This window comes from Carettochelys insculpta, chromosome 30, assembly GCF_033958435.1.
Source record: "Carettochelys insculpta isolate YL-2023 chromosome 30, ASM3395843v1, whole genome shotgun sequence".
NCBI classification, from domain to species: domain Eukaryota; kingdom Metazoa; phylum Chordata; order Testudines; family Carettochelyidae; genus Carettochelys; species Carettochelys insculpta.
In genome coordinates, this window is record NC_134166.1 from 372,007 (window position 1) to 391,449 (window position 19,443).

The window sequence follows — 19,443 nt, forward strand, 5'->3', positions numbered from 1 at the left end:
GGGGCTGCAGCAGTGTGTGGCCAGGTGCGGAGAGGCCAGGGGAAGGGGGACCTGGGAGCAACAAGAACTGATAGGGGGCAGTGTGGTGCAGTCGGGAGACATGGGAGTGGATGGGGGAAAAGGGGACAGGGAGGGAGGATCTGGGGGGTGATGGTAGCCGATGAGAGGCAGAGGGGTGGGGAGGAGGGTCCTGGGGAGGTGAGGTGATCGTCACGGGGAGCTTTGGGGACACGTGGCACCAGGGAGGTGCAAGAGGTAGTGGGACCATACCCATGTTCTCCATGCCCCACAGTCTTGTGGGTTATCCTGGAAAGGAGTAAGGCTAAGGGAGTAAACCCTGACAGAAAATCCGGAGGGGAGTCCTAGGGTGGTTCTGTGCCAACTTCTGGCATTGACCCGGCAACTACTGCAGCTGAGCTGGTACCAGATGTAGAGGTTATCCTCTCCTTTGGATTATATCAGTAAAGCTGAGAGGGGAACACTGGTGTCTGGGCAGCCCAGGGTCCCAATAATCGCCCAAGCTCGCGCCTGGAGAGGTACTCCAGCATCACTAACAGCGTTGAACCAACATGGGAGGTAACAGATACCAGTTATAAGCTCTTGCTCGACTGGCGTAGAGAACGAGCGCCAGGGGTTGCCTCCGATGGTGGGAGAGATCATCACATCTCACTGGACAGTCACCTCCCACCTCAAGCTGGGCAGCCCCCAGCCAATAGGGTACTGTCCCGCCACAGTTCACCTGCCTCACTGGGTGCATGAGGCTTAAGGTTCCCAAACCTGACAAGTGACCTGAAACCTGAGCACCAGTCAAACCAATAAGAAAATCAACAAGAAAAGGAAACCATCGAAGTTTTAAGCTTGCTTGCTGGAATGTGCAGACCATGCTGACAGGTCTGACTGAAGATCTTCAGGACATCAGCAACACCCGCCGTCATCAATGAGGAACTGAAGAGGCTCCAAGTTGACATTGCTGCTCTGCAAGAGATACGTCTCGCAGATTCGGGATCTCTAAAGGAAAAGGACTACACTTTTTTCTGGCAGGGTAAAGCCCAAGAAGAAGCCAGGGAGCATGGTGTTGGCTTTGCCATCAGAAACATCCTTCTACAAATGGTGGAATTAGTCATGGGTGGATCAGAAAGACTCTTTCAGGTCGTACTTCATACTCGCGCCGGTCCTGTCCACCTGATCAGCGCTTACGCCCCAACCCTGTACGCCGCACCGGAAGTAAAAGACGAGTTCTATGACGTGCTTAGTGCTGCCATAGCGGAAATACCTGCTCGCGAACAACTGTACATTCTGGGTGACTTCAGTGCGAGAGTTGGAGCTGATTGTGACTCGTGGCCTTCCTGCTTAGGCCACTTTGGTGTGGGAAAAATGAATGAAAGTTGTCAGCGTCTTCTTGAACTTTGCACGTACCACAATCTGTGCATCACAAACACATTTTTCCAAACCAAGCCACAGCACAGAGTGTCATGGAGACACCCACGCTTGAAACACTGGCATCAACTAGACATGGTCATCGCTAGACGTGATAATCTCAAAAACGTCCTTCTGACATGCAGCTATCATAGTGCTGACTGTGATACAGATCACTCATTACTTTGCTCCAAACTCAAGGTGATTCCCAAGAAGCTGCGCTGCTCTAAACCAACTGGAAGGCCCCGCATCGATGCCAGAGAGACGGCTAACTCAGAGAGAGCTGAAAAGTTCAGAGCGACCCTCGAGGAGAATCTGCGCAGCAACCCTGGGAGTGCTGATGTGACATCCAGATGGCAGCATCTGAGGGATACAATGTACAACACAGCCTTGTCGGTGTTTGGAAGAAGAGCTAGAAACACAAATGACTAGTTCGAAGCTAACTCCGATGAGATGATTCCAGCCATCGGAAAAAAAGCACGCTGCTCTCCTGGAGTACAAACGTTCGCCAAGCCAGAATACCCTGCAAGCGCTCAGAGCAGCCAGAAAAACAGTACAGCAGACGGCCGGGCGCTGTGCCAACAGCTACTGGCTCGAGCTATGCAGCAGCATGCAGACCAGTGCTGACTTTGGTAACCTCAGGGGAATGTATGAGGGCATCAAGAAGGCATTAGGACCCACCCAGAACAAGATGGCACCTCTGAAATCCAAATCTGGTGAAGTTGTCAGTGACAAAGCCAAACAGATGGAGCGCTGGGTCGAGCACTACTCCGAGCTGTACTCATGCGAGAACATTGTGGTCGACTCAGCCCTTGATGCCGTCGACCTCCTACCAGTAATGGACAAACTGGACCAGGAGCCAACTGTGGATGAACTGAAGAAAGCCATCAACAACATTGCAGTAGGAAAGGCCCTGGGCCAGGATGGTATTCCACCAGAGGTAATCAAGTGTGTGTCAGACACTCTCCTGGAACCCCTACATGAGCTACTGTGCCTGTGCTGGAGAGAGGGAGAGGTTCCACAGGACATGCGCGACGCTAACATCATAACCTTGTATAAGAACAAAGGAGACGGAAGCAACTGCAACAATTACCGTGGAATCTCCCTCCGAAGCATCACTGGTAAACTGTTCACTTGCGTCATCCTCGGCAGACTCCAGAAGATTGCTGAGAGGGTGTATCCTGAATCACATTGCGGATTCCACGCAGAGAGATCTACCGTCGACATGGTCTTCTCTGTGAGGCAGCTGCAGGAGAAATGCAGGGAGCAGAGGAAGCCACTCTATATTGCCTTCATCGACCTAACCAAGGCCTTCGATTTGGTCAGCAGAGATGGACTGTTCAAACTGCTCCACAAGATAGGATGTCCGCCACGGTTACTCAAGATGATCCAGTCTTTCCACGAAGACCAGAGAGGAACTGTCCAGTATGATGGCACATTATCTGATGCTTTCAGCATCAGGAGCGGCATCAAACAAAGATGTATCCTTGTTCCAACATTGTTTGGGATCTTCTTCACACTCCTCCTTAAACATGCCTTTGGATCTTCAACAGAGGGCATCTTTTTGCACGGAAACTGTTTAATCTTGCAAGTCTGAAAGCTAAATCTAAGGTGCGGGAAGTCCTCATCAGAGATGTGCTGTTCGCAGATGATGCTGCTGTCATGTCACACACAGAAGACGAACTTCAGAAGCTGCTGGATCGGTTCTCCAAAGCATGCAAGGACTTTGGGCTCTCCATCAGCCTAAAGAAGACAAATATACTTGCTCAGGACGTTGCTGTTTCTCCATCAGTCAGCACTGACAACTATACGTTAGAGGTCGTCCACAAGTTCGTTTACCTCGGGTCCACCATCACTGACACCCTGTCCTTGGAGACTGAGCTAAATAGGAGGATCGGCAAAGCAGCCACAACTCTGTCCAGACTCAGCGAGAGAGTGTGGAATAACAACAAGCTGTACACTCACACCAAAATGCGAGTCTACAGAGCCTGCATCCTCAGCACCCTCCTTTATGGCAGCGAGATTTGGACCCTGTATGCCCACCGGGAAAAGAGGCTGAACGTCTTCTACTTGCGCTGCCTCAGGCGCATCCTTGGAATATCGTGGAAGGACAGTGTGTCCAACACTGCCGTCCTTGAGCAAGCTGGAATCCCAACTATGCACACCATCCTCGGGCAGCGGCGGCTCCGCTGGCTTGGCCACGTCCACAGGATGAATGATGGAAGGACATCCTGTATGGCGAGCTAGCCTCTGGCAAAAGACCTCCTGGACGCCCCCAGCTGCGCTACAAAGGTGTTTGCAAGAGAGACCTCAGGGAAGTAGACATCAAGCCAGACAGCTGGGAGGAGCTGGCAGACGATCGCAGCAGATGGAGGCAGGAACTATACAAGGGCCTTCAGAAGGGTGAGTTGAGGATCAGACAGCTAGCAAAGGAGAAGCAAGCCTACAGAAAGCACAGCAAGGACCTGCCAGACACCCATTACATATGCAACAGATGCAGAAAGGACTGTCACTCTCGTGTGGGTCTTCACAGTCACAGTCGACGCTGCAAATGAGGATGCCAAACGGAACTACGAAGGGTGCGTTCCATAGTCTACGTAGACTGAAGGATGCTACTTACTTACTAATCTGTTAGAGTTCTTCGAAGAGATTAACAAACATGCAGACAGGGGAGATCTAGTGGATATAGTATGCTTAGATTTCCAGAAAGCCTTTGACAAGGTACCTCATCAAAGGCTCTTGTGTAAATTAAGTTGTCATGGGGTAAGAGAGAAGGTCCTTTCATGGACTGAGAACAGTTAAAAGACAGGAAACAAAGGGTAGGCATAAATGGTAAATTTTCCAAATGGAGAGGGGTAATTAGTGGTGTCCCCCAAGGGTCAGTCCTAGGACCAATCCTGTTCAATTTGTTCATAAATGCTCTGAAGAAGGGGGTGAGCAGTGAGGTGACAAAGTTTGCTGATGCTACTAAACTGTTCAAGATAGTCAAGACAAAGGCAGACTGTGAAGAACTTCAAAAAGATCTCAAACTGAGTGATTGGGCAATGAAATGGCAAATAAAATTTAATGTGGATAAGTGTAAGGTCATGCATATTGGAAAAAATAACCCCAACTATACTTACCATATGATGGGGGCTAATTTAGCTATAACTAATCAGGAAAGAGATCTTGGAGTTATCGTGGATAGTTCCGTGAAAACATTCACGCAGCGTGCAGAGGCAGTCAAAAAGGCAAATAGGATGTTAGGTGGTATTAAAAAAGGGATAGAACATAAGACGACGAGTATCTTACTGCCCCTGTATAAATCTATGGTACGCCCTCATCTTGAATACTGTGTGCAGATGTGGTCTTCTCACCTAAAAAAAGATATCCTGGCACTGGAAAAGGTTCAGAAAAGGGCAACTAGAATGATTAGGGGCTTGGAACAGGTCCCATATGAGGAGAGGCTAAAGAGATTGGGACTTTTCAGTTTAGAAAAGAGGAAGCTGAGGGGGGGACATCTTAGAGGTATATAAAATTATGACAGGTGTGGAGAGGGTGAACAAGGAGAAGTTATTTACTTGGGCCCATAATACAAGAGCTAGAGGACACCAAATGAAATTAATGGGTAGCAGGTTTAAAACTAATAAAAGAAAGTTATTCTTCACTCAGCACATAGTTAACCTGTGGAACTCCTTGCCAGAAGAGACTGTGAAGGCTAGGACTGTAACAGAATTTAAGAAGGAGCTAGATAAATTCATGGAGCTTAGGTCCACAAAAGGCTATTAGCCAGGGGTAGGAATGGTGTCGCTGGCCTCTGATGGTCAGAGGCTGGAGATGGATGGCAGGAGACAAATTACTTCATCATTGTCTTCGGTCCACCCCCTCTGGGGCACCTGGTGCTGGCCACTGTCGGCAAACAGGCTACTGGGCTGAATGGACCTTTGGTCTGACCCAGTATGGCCATTCTTATGTTACTTTATGTTCTAAGTACTCACGGCAGTTTCCTGATGTTTTTTGGCAATCTTCAAGCAGAGTCACGAGACACTCATTGATGTTGACAGGGTCTTCAGATAGGATCTTTGTCAGTTTGTTCCTGATGACAAATACTACTCCATTAATTTATTTTTCTTCCTTTTAGGTTTTTTTAGAAAGGTCTGTGTTGATCAGCAAGAGAGGCAAGCACTGGAACTCTGAAGTGAGAAACAGGACTAAAAGACAGAGTTATGAGCGGGTAAAGTAGCTGAGGCACCTTTCTGAAGAAAAGATAGTCATGGGTTTGAAAAAGGGACACATGCACACATACAGTGAAAATATGCATCATCTTCTGTCTGACAGTCAGAGGGTTTGTCATGGGCAGGCTTTCCAGTTTACCACTCTTGTCAGCCAAAGCCTTTTACAAAATTTGGAATAAGCTGAGCAGAGTGCTGGGACAGTTTCTTTGTAAGAGTTCTAGTATATTCCCTCATTCTAGCAGCTCAGGTTAGGAGTCACCTCTCACATTTGATTTTGCCCCAGGGAATTATGTCTCTAATATTTCACTGTTGTGTAAAACTTCCAAGCCTTATGTATGGGAGTGTGGGTAAGCATAAGCGGTGCGGGCTTGATAGGATACATTAGAAAGAGAAGCACAGCATGTGGAGATATTGGAGAAGAAAGGAGAAACGTGAAATACCAGGTAGGAATTAGAATCCACAACATAACAAAAGGGAAAGAAAGAGAACTATAGGAGGAAAGGGTAGAGGAAGAGGGAGAGGGAGAAAAAGAAGAACAAGAAAAATAATCTGTTAGCTACATTTTTCCAAATAAGAGCTAGGAATTAGGCTCCCAGGTGTCATCAGACTGGCCTAATGTTTGGAATCCAAGTTTCAGAAACAAGGGTCAAGACAGAGTCAAAAGCAAGCACTAGGACTGAAATCAGAGCCTGATTGTCAGAGCTAGGAGTTGAGGTAGAGTCAGAATAGAGAGCTAGACCCAAAGGTCAGAGCTGGATTACTAGGAGTCAGGGATGTCAAGAAGCAGGGCTGGAGGTAGGAGTAAGGTTGGGTTCAAAACAAGGTCTGAGATGGTGATGTGGAGCATGAGCAGGCATGTGCAATGAGTGGTGAGCAAGGAGCTGTTTTTGCTATATTTAAGAGCTGGTTTGCTGGCTTCCTCGGACAATCAAACAGAGTGGTCCATCAGGCATCCTGGCTGGCTCATTAGAGTGTCAGGAGTACTGAGCAGGTGCAACTGAGGACCTTTTACCCAACACCAGGTCTGTATATATGTGCCTTAGTTATGGGATTTTCAGAAGTGCTTAAGTGAATCAGAAGCTCAAAGCCTATCTACTTGCTATGAGGATAGGAGACTAAACTGAGGCCATGTTTACGCTATGTAGCTTTTAGAGACCAAGCTTTGTAAACACAACACTGCCACTAAAAGCACCAACAAAATACCTCTAGTCCCCCAGAGGCAGCTTTCACTTTGTTGGCAGGAGAGTGCTCCTGCCAACACATCAGCATTCACACTTGCATTTCCCCCACCAAAACTTCTTGTTTGGAGCAATGGGATAGGGAGTTTAAGCAAGTGCGAACAACGAAAGTTTTATTCATCATTGCAAGTGTAGAAATACCACTGGACTCCCTTTTTCAATCAAAATTCTGGCTTCTAAAGACCATATAAAATAGTGGGTGAAGTCAGGAAGGGAAAGAAGGTCTATCAAAAACAAGAGATTGGAGTAAGTAAGACTGGTCAAAAAGAACGTTGCTAATGTATTATAATTATTCAATTAACATCACTGGTATAGCTCAGCAATTTTGTTTTGCAGTGTTTGACCAGCTCTATAGCTTGTTACCTCCTATTCACCAAATAATATTAAATTAATTGCAGTGATATTTGAATATATTCAACAAATATTTTTCTGGTATTTGGCCAGTCTAAGTTACAGTTTTGTAAAATTTATTAAATATAAAATTGATTGACAAGGACAGAAAAATAAACTAATTAAAATATATTAATTAAAATGTCAGGGAAGATACTGTTTGGTGGGCATGGCAACACCAATATTTTAGACATAAACCTCAGTTCAGTAATGTCAAGTAAGTTTTTTTTTTTCAAGCCTTGCACTTTCTACTTCATTACTTTATAATTATAAGGAATGAGTGTCCGTTCTTGCCTTAGCTCCCAACAGTAGTTAATGTATCTCATGCATTTCTAAGATCTGTATTGGAGTGATACATAAAAGATGAATATCTTCTGTGAGGAGAAGGTCAGTTTACTGGACCATTCCCAACAGAGTTTAATGATGTAATGGATTATTGTATTAGCATAGCTTTTCACCTCTAAAGACCATTTCAGAATATGATTTGAGCCACAACTGCAATGATTTTTGGGAGTCTTTGGTCCTCATTTTTTCACCCCGCAGTTTGGTATATTTTAACATGGTAAACTGTGGTGAAAGTGTTGTGGGACAAGATTGAGGGATATTTATGGAGCAATGTGTGGATGAATTTACAACCATGCCTGCCCATATTCAGGATATTGGATTGGGACTTCACTTGAGACTGGCTACTGTAATCTATACTATTATAAAAGGAGAGCTGTCTGTCCAACTGTACATCTGTCCATACGTCCATCCATTCCCCGGGGCTGTTGTGGGGCACACGAGGCTGTGGAGAGGTCGGCACAGGGGAGGTCCACCCTATGCCCATTGGTGAGGTGTAGAGCTCAGGTGGTATCAAATGAAGGCAGCTCCGCTGCCCACCTCTCCGCACCCTGGAGGGGAGAAAGGTTGGTTACCAAGGTAAGGAAGAAAGAAACTGCAGGGCCAAGGTAGTAGCTCTTGGAAAGAAACTGACCTCCATCCCACACCTCCCTCCCACAGCCCCTATGCTTCACCACTTCAAAACCACTGAAACCCCCTCTTGCAGCCTCCCTGCCCCACCTCCCCTTTATAACCTTGCCCATCCCCTCATTTGCTGTGCACTACAGCCCCTCCCCTTTTCCTCTCTTCCTGCTACACCTCTCTGTTCCCTCCCCTAGCCCCAGCCCCTCCCACTGCCCCCCCCCCGACTGCAGCCTGCCCAACCCCTCAGCTCATCGCCAGCCCATCTCCTTGTGTGCCCATGTGCTGGGAGCTGCTCTGTGCTGACAGGCAGGCACAACCCTCCAGCAGCTCCCTTTGCTGGCCCGTGGCTACAATGCCTGAGGCCTCTTCCTCACCCAGCCAGGGGCCATCTGTCCAGCCCGGCTTTGTCCCCCTGACTCCTCAGTGAGCCAGCAGCTGGGCATTCACCTTGGGCCCTACTTTTGGGTCCCTACAAAGCACACTGTGGGGTGATGCAGCAAGGAGTCTGGGGCGCCCCCACTCATACTCTGCCCACCACTTGCTGATGGCACAGGGAAGCAGCTGCTGGCAGGGGATCCCTCCCACTGGGGAAAGAGGGAGCAATGCTCCCTGAGCTGCCACAGTGGCCTGAAGATGCCCTGCAGAGTGGGAATTGCATTACTTTGCCACCAGTCTGCCTCCTGCTTGCTGTCCCCAGCTGTCTGGTCGCAGCATCGGGAGATGATGTTCTAAAACATTCCCATTTGTCATGCATCACTGACAATTTCTGATCAGACCAGCATTTGCAATGACTATAAATAAAAGTCAGGGGCAGAGTCTAGAGAAATGTGCAATATGTTTACCTGCATCAGTTTTTATTCAATGCCAATTATATGTGGCTCTGAGTTGTGTAGTCAACCCCAGAAACCTCAAGATATACTCAGATCAGCAACCTTTCCATAGGACACCAAGGCAGAACATACTTACAGGGTCTAAGAAAATCTGAAATGCGGTGTATATAAAAGTGACACTGATGTAATGAGTGCTTGTAGGAAAGATTGATGTAGTGTTTGTATATGGGACACGATAACGTTTGATTGAAAAACCAACAGGATATAGTTGACTTACATATTAGAAACAACCAATTCTACCTGTGCAAATAAGTACTTTGGTTGTAGCCGCCACAGAGAGGCAGACCCTGCCAGTACATATAATAATAGTTCAGGGAGTTATTGTTTTTTCACTTTCATGAGCATTAACTTTATATGAAAAAAGTATTTTCAGTCAGTTGAACATGTGCATTAAACATGTATTGGGTGTTGTGAAGGTGTGTGGTTGATAGATGTTTTATAAAAGCCTATAAAGTTCAATGAAATCTGTTCTTTTAAAAATGATGGTTCACTGAGATGCAGCATCTCATTCAAATGGATCCCTTATCAGCAATAGTTAAGTACCTCAACACAACAGGGTACAATGGTTATAGAAAATTTTCACTTGGGTTCTAAAGTATTTTTCTTATTTGAACTTTTAGGATCCTTCAAAGTTTTGCAAGAAAGCTGAAGAAACTGCAACTGTTGAATTCCATCCTGAGCAAGACATACAAGGAGCAATAAGTCCTGTATCTAAGAAGCTTTCTCCATTACCCCCTGAAATGACAGATTATGTAAAGTCAGCGCCTGCTCTTGTTGGTGGTTGTGATCCTGACTTAAAGGATAGAACACAAATTAATGGAGCAACAACTGTAACAGAAAAATTGGCTCAACTTATTGCAATTTGCCCCCCCTCAAAGTCTTCCAAAACAAAGCAGAAGAAGCCAGGAACTGGAACTGCATCTGGGTTGGTTAAAAATTCTGGGAAGAAGCTGCCAGGAACTGGAACTGTAGCTGGACTGGTTAACAAGGACTTAGTAAAGAAATTGCCAGGAACTAGCCTCGCTACTGGATTGGTTAACAGGGACTCAGGGAAGAAGCCACTGGGGACTGGCACTGCAGCCATATTGATAAACAAAGACTCTGTGAAGAAGCCGCCAGGGATTGGCTCTTTAGCTGGATTGATTAACAAGGACTCTGGGAAGAGGCCACCAGGAACTGACTCTCCAGCTGGACTAATTAACAAGGACTCTGGGAAGAAACAATCAGTGACTAGCTCTGTGGCTATATTAGTAAATAAGGTCTCTGGGAAGAAACCACCAGGGGTTGGCATCCCTGTGGGACTGGTAAATAAGGAGTCTGGGAAGAAGCTGCTGGGTACTGGCTCCCCAGCAGCATTGATTAACAAAGACTGTGGGAAGAAGCTACTAGGGATTAGTACCACAGTGGGACTTGTTAACAAAGACTCTGGGAAGAAACTGCTGGGGTTTGGCACTTCAGCAGGATTGATTAACAAGGACTCTGGAAATCTGAAATCCGATTCTCTCAGTCCTGCTTCAGAGACCATCAAGCTTTCTTGCAGTACAAACCTCAGTAATCTTGAAAGCCATGAGACTACAGAATTATTGAAAGAAAATACCAACAATAAAACTTTTGAGAAGCATATTATAAGACAGAATAAAGATAATATCTTGGAAAAGATTGCAGCTCAGAAAGAGGTTGCTAGTATAGACAAAGAAATACTTAATGAGGGAATCTCTGTTCAGCAGGACAGTTTCTCATCCTGTGAAAAGGGGACTTACGAAACATCTAAGCATGAAAAGCAACCTCCAGTGTATTGCACTTCACTAGATTTTAGGACGGGAGGAGCTTCAGATGTATCTACAGCAAAGTCCCCATTTAGTGCTGTTGGAGAGGGGAACCTCCCATCACCCTCACCCACAGTATCTGTTACTACCATAAACAGGAGCCCCACAGAATCTTCCTCTCAGTTGGCTTCAAATCCAGCACATATAAGTACCACAGCAGATGTCTTAGAAGGAATTTCAGAGCAGATTGGGAAGACTCAGTTTTGTTCAGACAGTACGCTTCTGAACCTGAACAGATCATCAAATTACAGTCTGAGCACTGATTTTAGAGGTGTGGATAAAGAATTAAATGATTCAAAAGCCACCCACTCAGAAACCACAAGAACTAGTTCGTCAATAGGGAAAAAAATCAGTCTGGCAACTGACTCAAATGTTCATGCGACTGTCACTTCTTCTTCAGTGGTTAGCTTCACAAGTATGTTTAATACCAAACAGTTTCTAAAGATTGGTGCAATAACTTCACCAGGGAAACCTTGCCAAGGAGCTGAAGCCCTGAGTGCTATTCAGTCAAAATCTTTAAAGAAAAGAAAAGGAAGGAAGCCACGCTGGACTAAAGTTGTATCTAGAAACATATGTCGGCCACCAAAGGCTCTAGAATTAGAAAGGTCTGAGATTTTTAAAAACATTTCATGCAGTGCACTATCAAACAATAATCTGGAGCAGGCTAAATTCTTGAAAAATATAGGGTCAGCTTCATTTGTGGAACATGAATTTGTTAAACATCAGTTGCCAAAACTGAGCAAGTCTAGTAGTGAACAGTCTCTTGCTCTGTTAACTGAGGCGGACAAACAGACTCAAAAATTCTACAGTACTCTAAGACAGCCCTCCAGTATGTATGACATTTTACCAGAAATTTATAAGCCCAAACGAGGAAGGCCTAAATCAAAGGAGATGCCCCAACTGGAAGGTCCTCCAAAGAGAACCCTAAAAATTCCAGCATCTAAAGTCTTCTCAGTGCATTCAAAGGAAGAGCAAGAGCCACCTGTTCTGCAGCCAGAGATAGAAATTCCCTCCCTGAAACAGAGCTTAACAGGACAGACTTTTCCTAAGAAGAGAGGGCGACCTAAAAGGCAGATTAGATCAGCTGTTAAAATGAAACCACCTATTTTGTCTGTGGCACCTTTTGTTGTTACGGATAATTCCAACCAAATAGAATCTGAAAGTGATCAACAATGTGGTGATGACTTTTTTGAGAGGAAGGACCAGGTCAGAGATTCAGAGGCAGCTCAGAAGACTAATATGTGTAGCATGAGAGACCTTGAGGTAGAGTCAGATAGAAAAGTTATCAAGAGAAATAATGGGCAATTAATGAAAACAATTATCCGAAAAATAAACAAAATGAAAACTTTGAAGAGAAAAAAGTTTTTGAATCAAATCCTCTCTAGCACAGGGGAACCAAATAACAAAGGTAAAGTGCAGTCAAAACTCCACAATACTGTGTCAACCCTTGCTGCCACGTTTAGTACAAAATTAGGCCAGCAGATAAATGTCAGCAAGAAAGGAACCATTTACATAGGAAAGAGAAGAGGTAGGAAACCAAAAGCTGTCCTAAATGGTATTTTAAGTAGTAATTCTGCCAGTTTAACTGTTCTAGAGAATACTGCCCAGCAAACAGTTGGGACAACGCTGGGACAAGTACTTCCTCCTGTGCTGCCTTCAGCAGCTAATAATTCAGAGGTTCTTCCATCTCCAGTTTGCTCTCAATTGTCAGCAGCAAGTGGAGGGCAGAGCCCTGTCAGCAGTGATGCAGGATTTGTGGAGCCCAGTTCAGTGCCATATTTACATATACACTCCAGACAAGGAAGTATAATTCAGACCCTTGCAATGAAAAAGGCTTCCAAGGGAAGGAGGAGATTATCTCCTCCTACTTTATTGCCAAATTCTCCTTCTCACTTAAATGAATTGGCATCACTGAAGGAAGCCACTCCTTCGCCAATTAGTGAGTCTCACAGTGATGAGACAATTCCCAGTGACAGTGGAATAGGAACAGATAATAACAGTACTTCAGACCGAGCAGAGAAATTCTGTGGGCAGAAGAAGAAAAGACATTCATTTGAGCATGTTTCCCTCATTTCCCCTGAAACCTCAACAGTTTTAAGTAGCCTAAAAGAAAAACATAAACATAAATGTAAGCGTAGAGGTCATGATTACCTCAGCTATGATAAAATGAAAAGACAGAAACGAAAAAGAAAAAAGAAATACCCTCAGCTCCGAGGTAGACAAGACCCTGATTTCCTTGCTGAGTTAGAGGAACTAATAAGTCGTTTGAGTGAAATAAGAATAACTCATAGAAGTCATCATTTTATACCCCGAGACCTACTGCCTACCATTTTTAGGATAAACTTCAATAGCTTCTATACACATCCAACCTTTCCTTTAGATCCTTTGCACTACATTCGGAAACCTGATTTAAAAAAGAAGAGAGGCAGACCCCCCAAGATGCGGGAAGCTATGACAGAAATGCCTTTCATGCATAGTCTTAGTTTTCCTCTCTCCAGTACTGGATTTTATCCCTCTTATGGCATGCCTTATTCTCCTTCTCCTCTTGCAGCTACTCCAATTGGGTTAGGTTATTATGGAAGGTATCCTCCAGCTCTTTATCCTCCACCACCTTCTCCTTCTTTTACTACCCCATTGCCACCACCTTCTTACATGCATACAGGCCATTTGCTTCTTAATCCTGCCAAATACCACAAGAAGAAGCATAAGCTTCTACGTCAAGAAGCCTTTCTCACAACTAGCAGGACTCCACTCCTTTCTATGAGTACCTACCCCAGCGTTCCACCTGAAATGGCTTATGGTTGGATGCTTGAACATAAACACAGACATCGTCATAAACATAGAGAGCATCGTTCTTCAGAGCAGCCACAGGTTTCCATGGACGCTATAACCTCTAACAGCTCTTCCAGAACAGTCCTGGAGTCCTTGAAGCGCTACAGATTTGGGAAGGAGACCGTTGGTGAGAGATACAAACATAAAGAGAAACACAGATGTCATATGTCTTGTCCCCACCTTTCACCTTCAAAGGGTTTGCTAAGCAGAGAGGAACAATGGGTCAGGAGAGAACCTTCAGAGTCTAATTCTTTAGCATTGGGATTACAGACACCATTACAAATTGACTGTTCTGAAAACTCTGCGGGACTGTCCTTGGGAGGATTTACCCCTAGTTCTGAGCCGGCTAGCAGTGATGAACACACAAATCTTTTCACAAGTGCAATAGGCAGCTGCAGAGTTACTAACTCTACCAGCACTAGTGGACGTAAAAAATTAACTGACAGTCCTGGGCTCTTCAATGCACAAGAGGCTTTGCTCAGCCGACCACTCAGAAAGGACCCATTGCCTTCTATTGAAAAGGCACTACAGCCACTGTCAGGTAGGACAGCTTTTTATGGTGCCTCCTTTTTTGATGATGATGTTGCTACATTATTGATTTCCATATCTAATGAGACAATTTTAAAAGGCTTCATGGGAAAAGTTACAATGGTTTATAAAAAAAAAATGTCCTATGTTAGGAAGCTACAATTATAATGAAGGTCTGAAATGCTGTTCCTCACTTTGAGCACCTCCACTTTATTGGAATACTGTCCTGCACAGCACTGAATACAGTATATTGTACTGTCTTACACACACATACACTATCAACATTGCCTAACTGGAATGTCACACAATCTTGTATTACTGTTTTCATGCAACAATACTATCCTTATGATTAAGAATGCACTTTCATTTTACAAACTCCGATTGTCTTTCACTTTAGGAAAATTTTTCTTAGGATTAATATTTCTCATGCTTGATTCAAGTGTAAAGATATATAGTATGTTGTTTTTTTCTGTTATTTGTTTAATTTGGTTAACTTTTATTTGGTTGATTTTGAGCTAGCCAGTAACACATTTATTTTGTATCCATACTTTAAGAAAATGTTCAGGGCTTTTGCTCCCCCCCGCTTTTTTTTTTTTAAACTGTTAGCTAATTCAGTCCATTCTTAAAGTATAGTAGTACAGGTTGCGCCTCTGGTCCTGAATGTGAGAATTTGCCAGACTGGGAGGGTCTCCAGCCACCAGACCCCAAACACCTGCTTACAGGTACTTTACTTTGGCTCTCCCCCTCCTTCAGCTCCACCCCAGCCCCACACTGCTGGGGGCTCCAGCCTTAAACCCACACAGCCACAGGACTGCTGTGGGACTTCACCTGTGGCCCCGCACTGTTGGAGGGCTATGGCCACCGTGCCTCATTGGCTCTAGCCACAACACCATCCAAACCAAGTGGCTGCTGAGGGTTCCAGCCCCGCACTGTTAGAGGGATCCAGCCCAAAAGCCATGGGGTGCTGCAGGGCTCTGGCACTGTGCAGGGCTCTAGCTCCAGTCCTGAAGCCCTGGGTGTGCTGCAGGGCTCCAGCCCTGCATAGCTGGGGGCTGCCATGGCTCCAGTCCCATCCCTGGGCTGACATGAGGCTTCGGCCCAGTTCCATGCTGCTAGAAGGATTAGCCACATGCTGTTCCAGGTCTCCAGCCCCACTCTTCTGCGGGGCTGCCAGTCTGGCCCTGCGCTGTGTCAGGACTCTAACTCAGGCCCCAACCTTATGCTCCTCCCAAGCCTACCTTGTTGTCCCTGGCCCTCCTGCCCTTAGGCTCCTGGGCTCTCTGGTTAAGGACCATCTGTGGTCCTGCTGGACAATGGATGTCGTCAGACCAGAGAGTGCTGGTTTTCAGAGGTGTAACCTGTAGTCATAAAAATAACTGTACAAGATTAGCATTTTTTTCTTCAATAGATCCTTTACGCTTTTGTGTTCTTAAATCATATCTGCTTGTTTAACCAAATAAAATATTTTTTTCTCATTTACTCTCCATTGTAATGTACAGTCAATGTGGTTATGGGGGACTCAGCTGGATTCTTTAATACTCTGTGCATCATCAGAATTTTTAACTGAATTTTAATTGCAAAATCTCTATTACTGGTGACTAAGCAGTTGGTGTGCTTTGATTGCTGCTTCACTAAGTAATCTCACAGTTACTTTGTGCTTCCCCCCATCTGTTTTTTGCATCCACCTGTTGTCTCTCATATTACAGTTAAATTGTAAGCTCTTTGGGACAAGGTATTTGCTTTACTTATATGTTTATCATGCTTACTAGAATTCAGTTTAGATACCAACTGGGGCCTTTAGACACTATTGCAAAATAATAACAGTATAAATGGCAGTGGTTCATGAGCCAGGAAAAATATATTAATATTCCAGGTTGGTTTGCATATTTGATAAGTTATCTATCTTTTTATTTATAATTTGCATAAAGTTGTGAAAGCTACCATGAGATGATAAACATAGAATCCGTGATGGCATTTTTACTGAATTAAAGTTCAAAGTATACCGACACACCACAATCTTCAAATCTGTTTACAATGATATTGTAGCTTTGTTGTTCCTGAGATATCAGAGACACAAAATAAGTAAGGTGATTATTTTTTGGACCAACTTTTATTGTTGGAATATACAATTTTTCAAACTGCAGGATATTCTTCAGGTTTGAGAAGGAAATCAGAATGTCTGAGCTGAATGCAAGATAGTTAAGCATAAATGGTAACATGTTGGACGAGGAGTGGGCAGTAAGGAGATGAGGAGTGGGCAGTATTAGGGCATAAGCTTTCTTGGACTGCGGCTCACTTTGTCAGATTCATGAAGTGAAAGATTCAGATGTCAGGGATTTACACATACATATGGAGATGGGAGTGTTACAACAATGCTGATGAGGCTAATTCAATCAGGGTGGATGTGGCCCACTTCCAACAGCAATAAGAAGGTGAGAATACGTAAAGGAGAAAATTATTTATTGTAATGAGAGGGCCATTCCTAGTCCCTCTTCAGACTCATTCTGTGTCAAATTTGCATATGAATTCCAACTCAGCAGTTTCACACTGCAACATGTTTGTGAAGTCTTTTCCTCTAGTATGTTAACTTTCATGTCTGTAACTGTGTCCAGGGTCTGTGATCTTTAGATGGTTTTTGGATGTTACTCTTCTTGATGTCTGATTTGTGTCCATTTCTTATCTTGCATACAGACAGTCTGGCTTATCAGTATGCATGGCAGGGGTATGATGGCACATGTCACATTAGTTAATGTGCAGGTGAATGAACCCTTAGTGGTCTGACTAATATGGTTAGGTCCTATGATGGTGTCCTTAGCATAGATGTGTGAACAGAGTTGGCAACATGGTTTCTTGCTGGGATTGGTTTCTGGATTAGTGTTTCTATTCTTTGTCATTCAGTTGGTTGTGGGTATTTGTTTTAGGTGTGTGAGGCTGCCTGTAAGGAAGGACTCTGCCTACCTCTAAAGATCTGTGAGAGTGAGGGATAGTCGTCTAGGATCAGTTGTAGATCCTTGATGATGCATTTGTTGGAGGGGTTTTAGCTTGGGGCTATAGGTAATGACCAGTTGTGTTCTGTTGCTTTCTTTGTTGTTTCTGTCCTGTAGTTGATGACTCCTGACTGTTATTCAGAAGAGATTTGAGCTAGGCCATTAAAGGCTATCAAGCAAGTGTGCATTATGGGTCATCGTACTGAGCCATGAAAGCAGTGTCTCTGTTAAGTCTACGGTTTTAACATATAACACCGTTACGAATTGAGTTCCAAGGGTCCACTTTTGAAGATGGTGTTATGAAGGCTTCCTTTGAGGATGAGTATTGAAAGATCAGATATGGAGTGATGACTCTGTGAAAAGCATTTACCTATTGGTTATATTTGCTGTCTTCAAAAACAACAAGAAGTCCTGTGGCACCTTATAGACTAACATATTCTGGAGCATAAGCTTTCGTGGGCAAAGACCCACTTTGTCATGCTCCAAAATATCTGTTTTACTGTTTTTGGTTCTCTGTCTTAAATATTGAGTCTGTTCTGGTCTGTCTATGGTCTGAAGAAGTGGGTCTGTCCCACGAAAGCTCACCTAATAAACTATTTTGCTAGTCTTTAAAGTGCTACTTGACTGCTTTTTGTTTTGATAGTGTATAGACTAGCACGGCTTCCTCTGTTACTATCCAAAATATCTGTTGGTCTATAAGGTGCCACAGGATTTCTTGTTGTTTTTGAAGATACAGACTAACATGGCTACCTCTCCAACATTTGCCGTCTTATTATCTGTCCTTTTCCTTAGTAGTTCCTAACATTATTAACCTTTTTGACCGCCACTGCACATTGATAAAATGTTTCAGAGAACTTTCCACAATGATTCCAAAATCTTTTACTAGGTAACCACTAATTTACATCCCATCAATGTGTATGCGTATTGGGCTTGTTTTTTCTAGTATCTGTTAATTCTCATTTACTAAAATTGAATTTCTGTGGTAATTTATAGTTCGATCATCCAGTTTTGTGAGATGTTTTTGTAACTCTTCACAGTCAGACTTTATTATTTTAAGTAGTTTAGTTTTGTCTTCAAATTTTGCTGTCTCAGCTTGTCCCTTTTTCTAGATCATTTATGAGCATGAATAGCAAAGTTCCCTGTACAGAGCCCTGGGGGAACTTGCTATTTACCTCTCACCACTATGGAGAATTGACCATTTAGTCTTGACCTTTGTTTCCACCCCACCTTTTTTCCCCCCTTAACTAGTTTTTGATCCATGAGAGGACCTTTCTGCTCACCCCAACATTGCTTACTTTGCTTAAGAACCTATGATGTGTAGGACCTTTACAAAGACTTTCTGAAAATCCAAGCATGATATATTGACTGGATCACACTTACCCACGTTTGTTGACTTCCTTAAATCATTTTAATAGGTTGGTGAATTGATGTGAAGTGATTGGTGCGGTACATACATGCACATATACAGATTGGATGTACCACATTTGATGGTAATTTGATGGTAGTTTGTGTGTGTGTTTGTTGCCACATCTTAACTTATAAAGAAGATAGTCTCAAATTATGCTCTTTATTATCTGTAATCTGTGGAGGAAAACCTAGAAGCACATAAACATGGTATGTCTCATCTTCAGGTGCTGGGGTACAAAGCGGAGACAATTATATTAGCTAGAGCAATCTTTCAAGTTTCCTAACAAGAAACAGTACTCAGACATTCTTTTGAGGCTGCTTGTAAATATCACAAGCTGCCAGTGGCTCCAATTATCGGAGGGGTAGCCGTGTTAGTCTGAATCTGTAACAGCAATGAAGGGTCCTGTGGCACCTTATAGACTAACAGAAAAGTTTTGAGCATGAGCTTTCGTGAGCACAGACTCACTTCATCAGATGCTGGTCTTGGAAATCTGCAGGGCCAGGTATAAATAAGACAGAGCAAGGGTGGGGATAACAAGATTAGCTCAGACAGCAAGGGTGAGGCTTACTACCAGCAGTTGATCTGGAGGTGTGAACACCAAGGGAGGGGAAGCCATTTGCAGTCTTTGTTTAAGCCTGAGCTGAGGGCATTGAATTTGCAGATGAATTGTAGCTCAGAAATTTCTCTTTGGAGTCTGGTCCTGAAATTTCTTTGCTCTAGGATAGCTACTTTTAAGTCTGCTACTGTG

The 19,443-nt window shown here is 44.1% G+C and overlaps 1 protein-coding gene across 6 annotated transcripts in view; it reads left to right on the plus strand.

Annotated features, from left to right (window-relative positions):
• The window catches only part of ASH1L (ASH1 like histone lysine methyltransferase), a 258,896-nt gene that overhangs the window by 51,274 nt on the left and 188,179 nt on the right, over window positions 1-19,443 (plus strand). For 5 of the 6 annotated variants that reach the window (XR_012642903.1, XM_074981321.1, XM_074981322.1 and 2 more), the window contains 2 exons: window positions 5,537-5,629; window positions 9,735-14,313. Coding sequence is in view for 5 of the 6 variants with exons in the window: in XM_074981321.1 (XP_074837422.1) it covers window positions 5,537-5,629; window positions 9,735-14,313 (4,672 nt within the window). In the remaining variant the exon portion in view is untranslated. The remainder of the gene's footprint in view (window positions 1-5,536; window positions 5,630-9,734; window positions 14,314-19,443) is intronic. The other variant, XM_074981326.1, reaches the window with a different exon arrangement.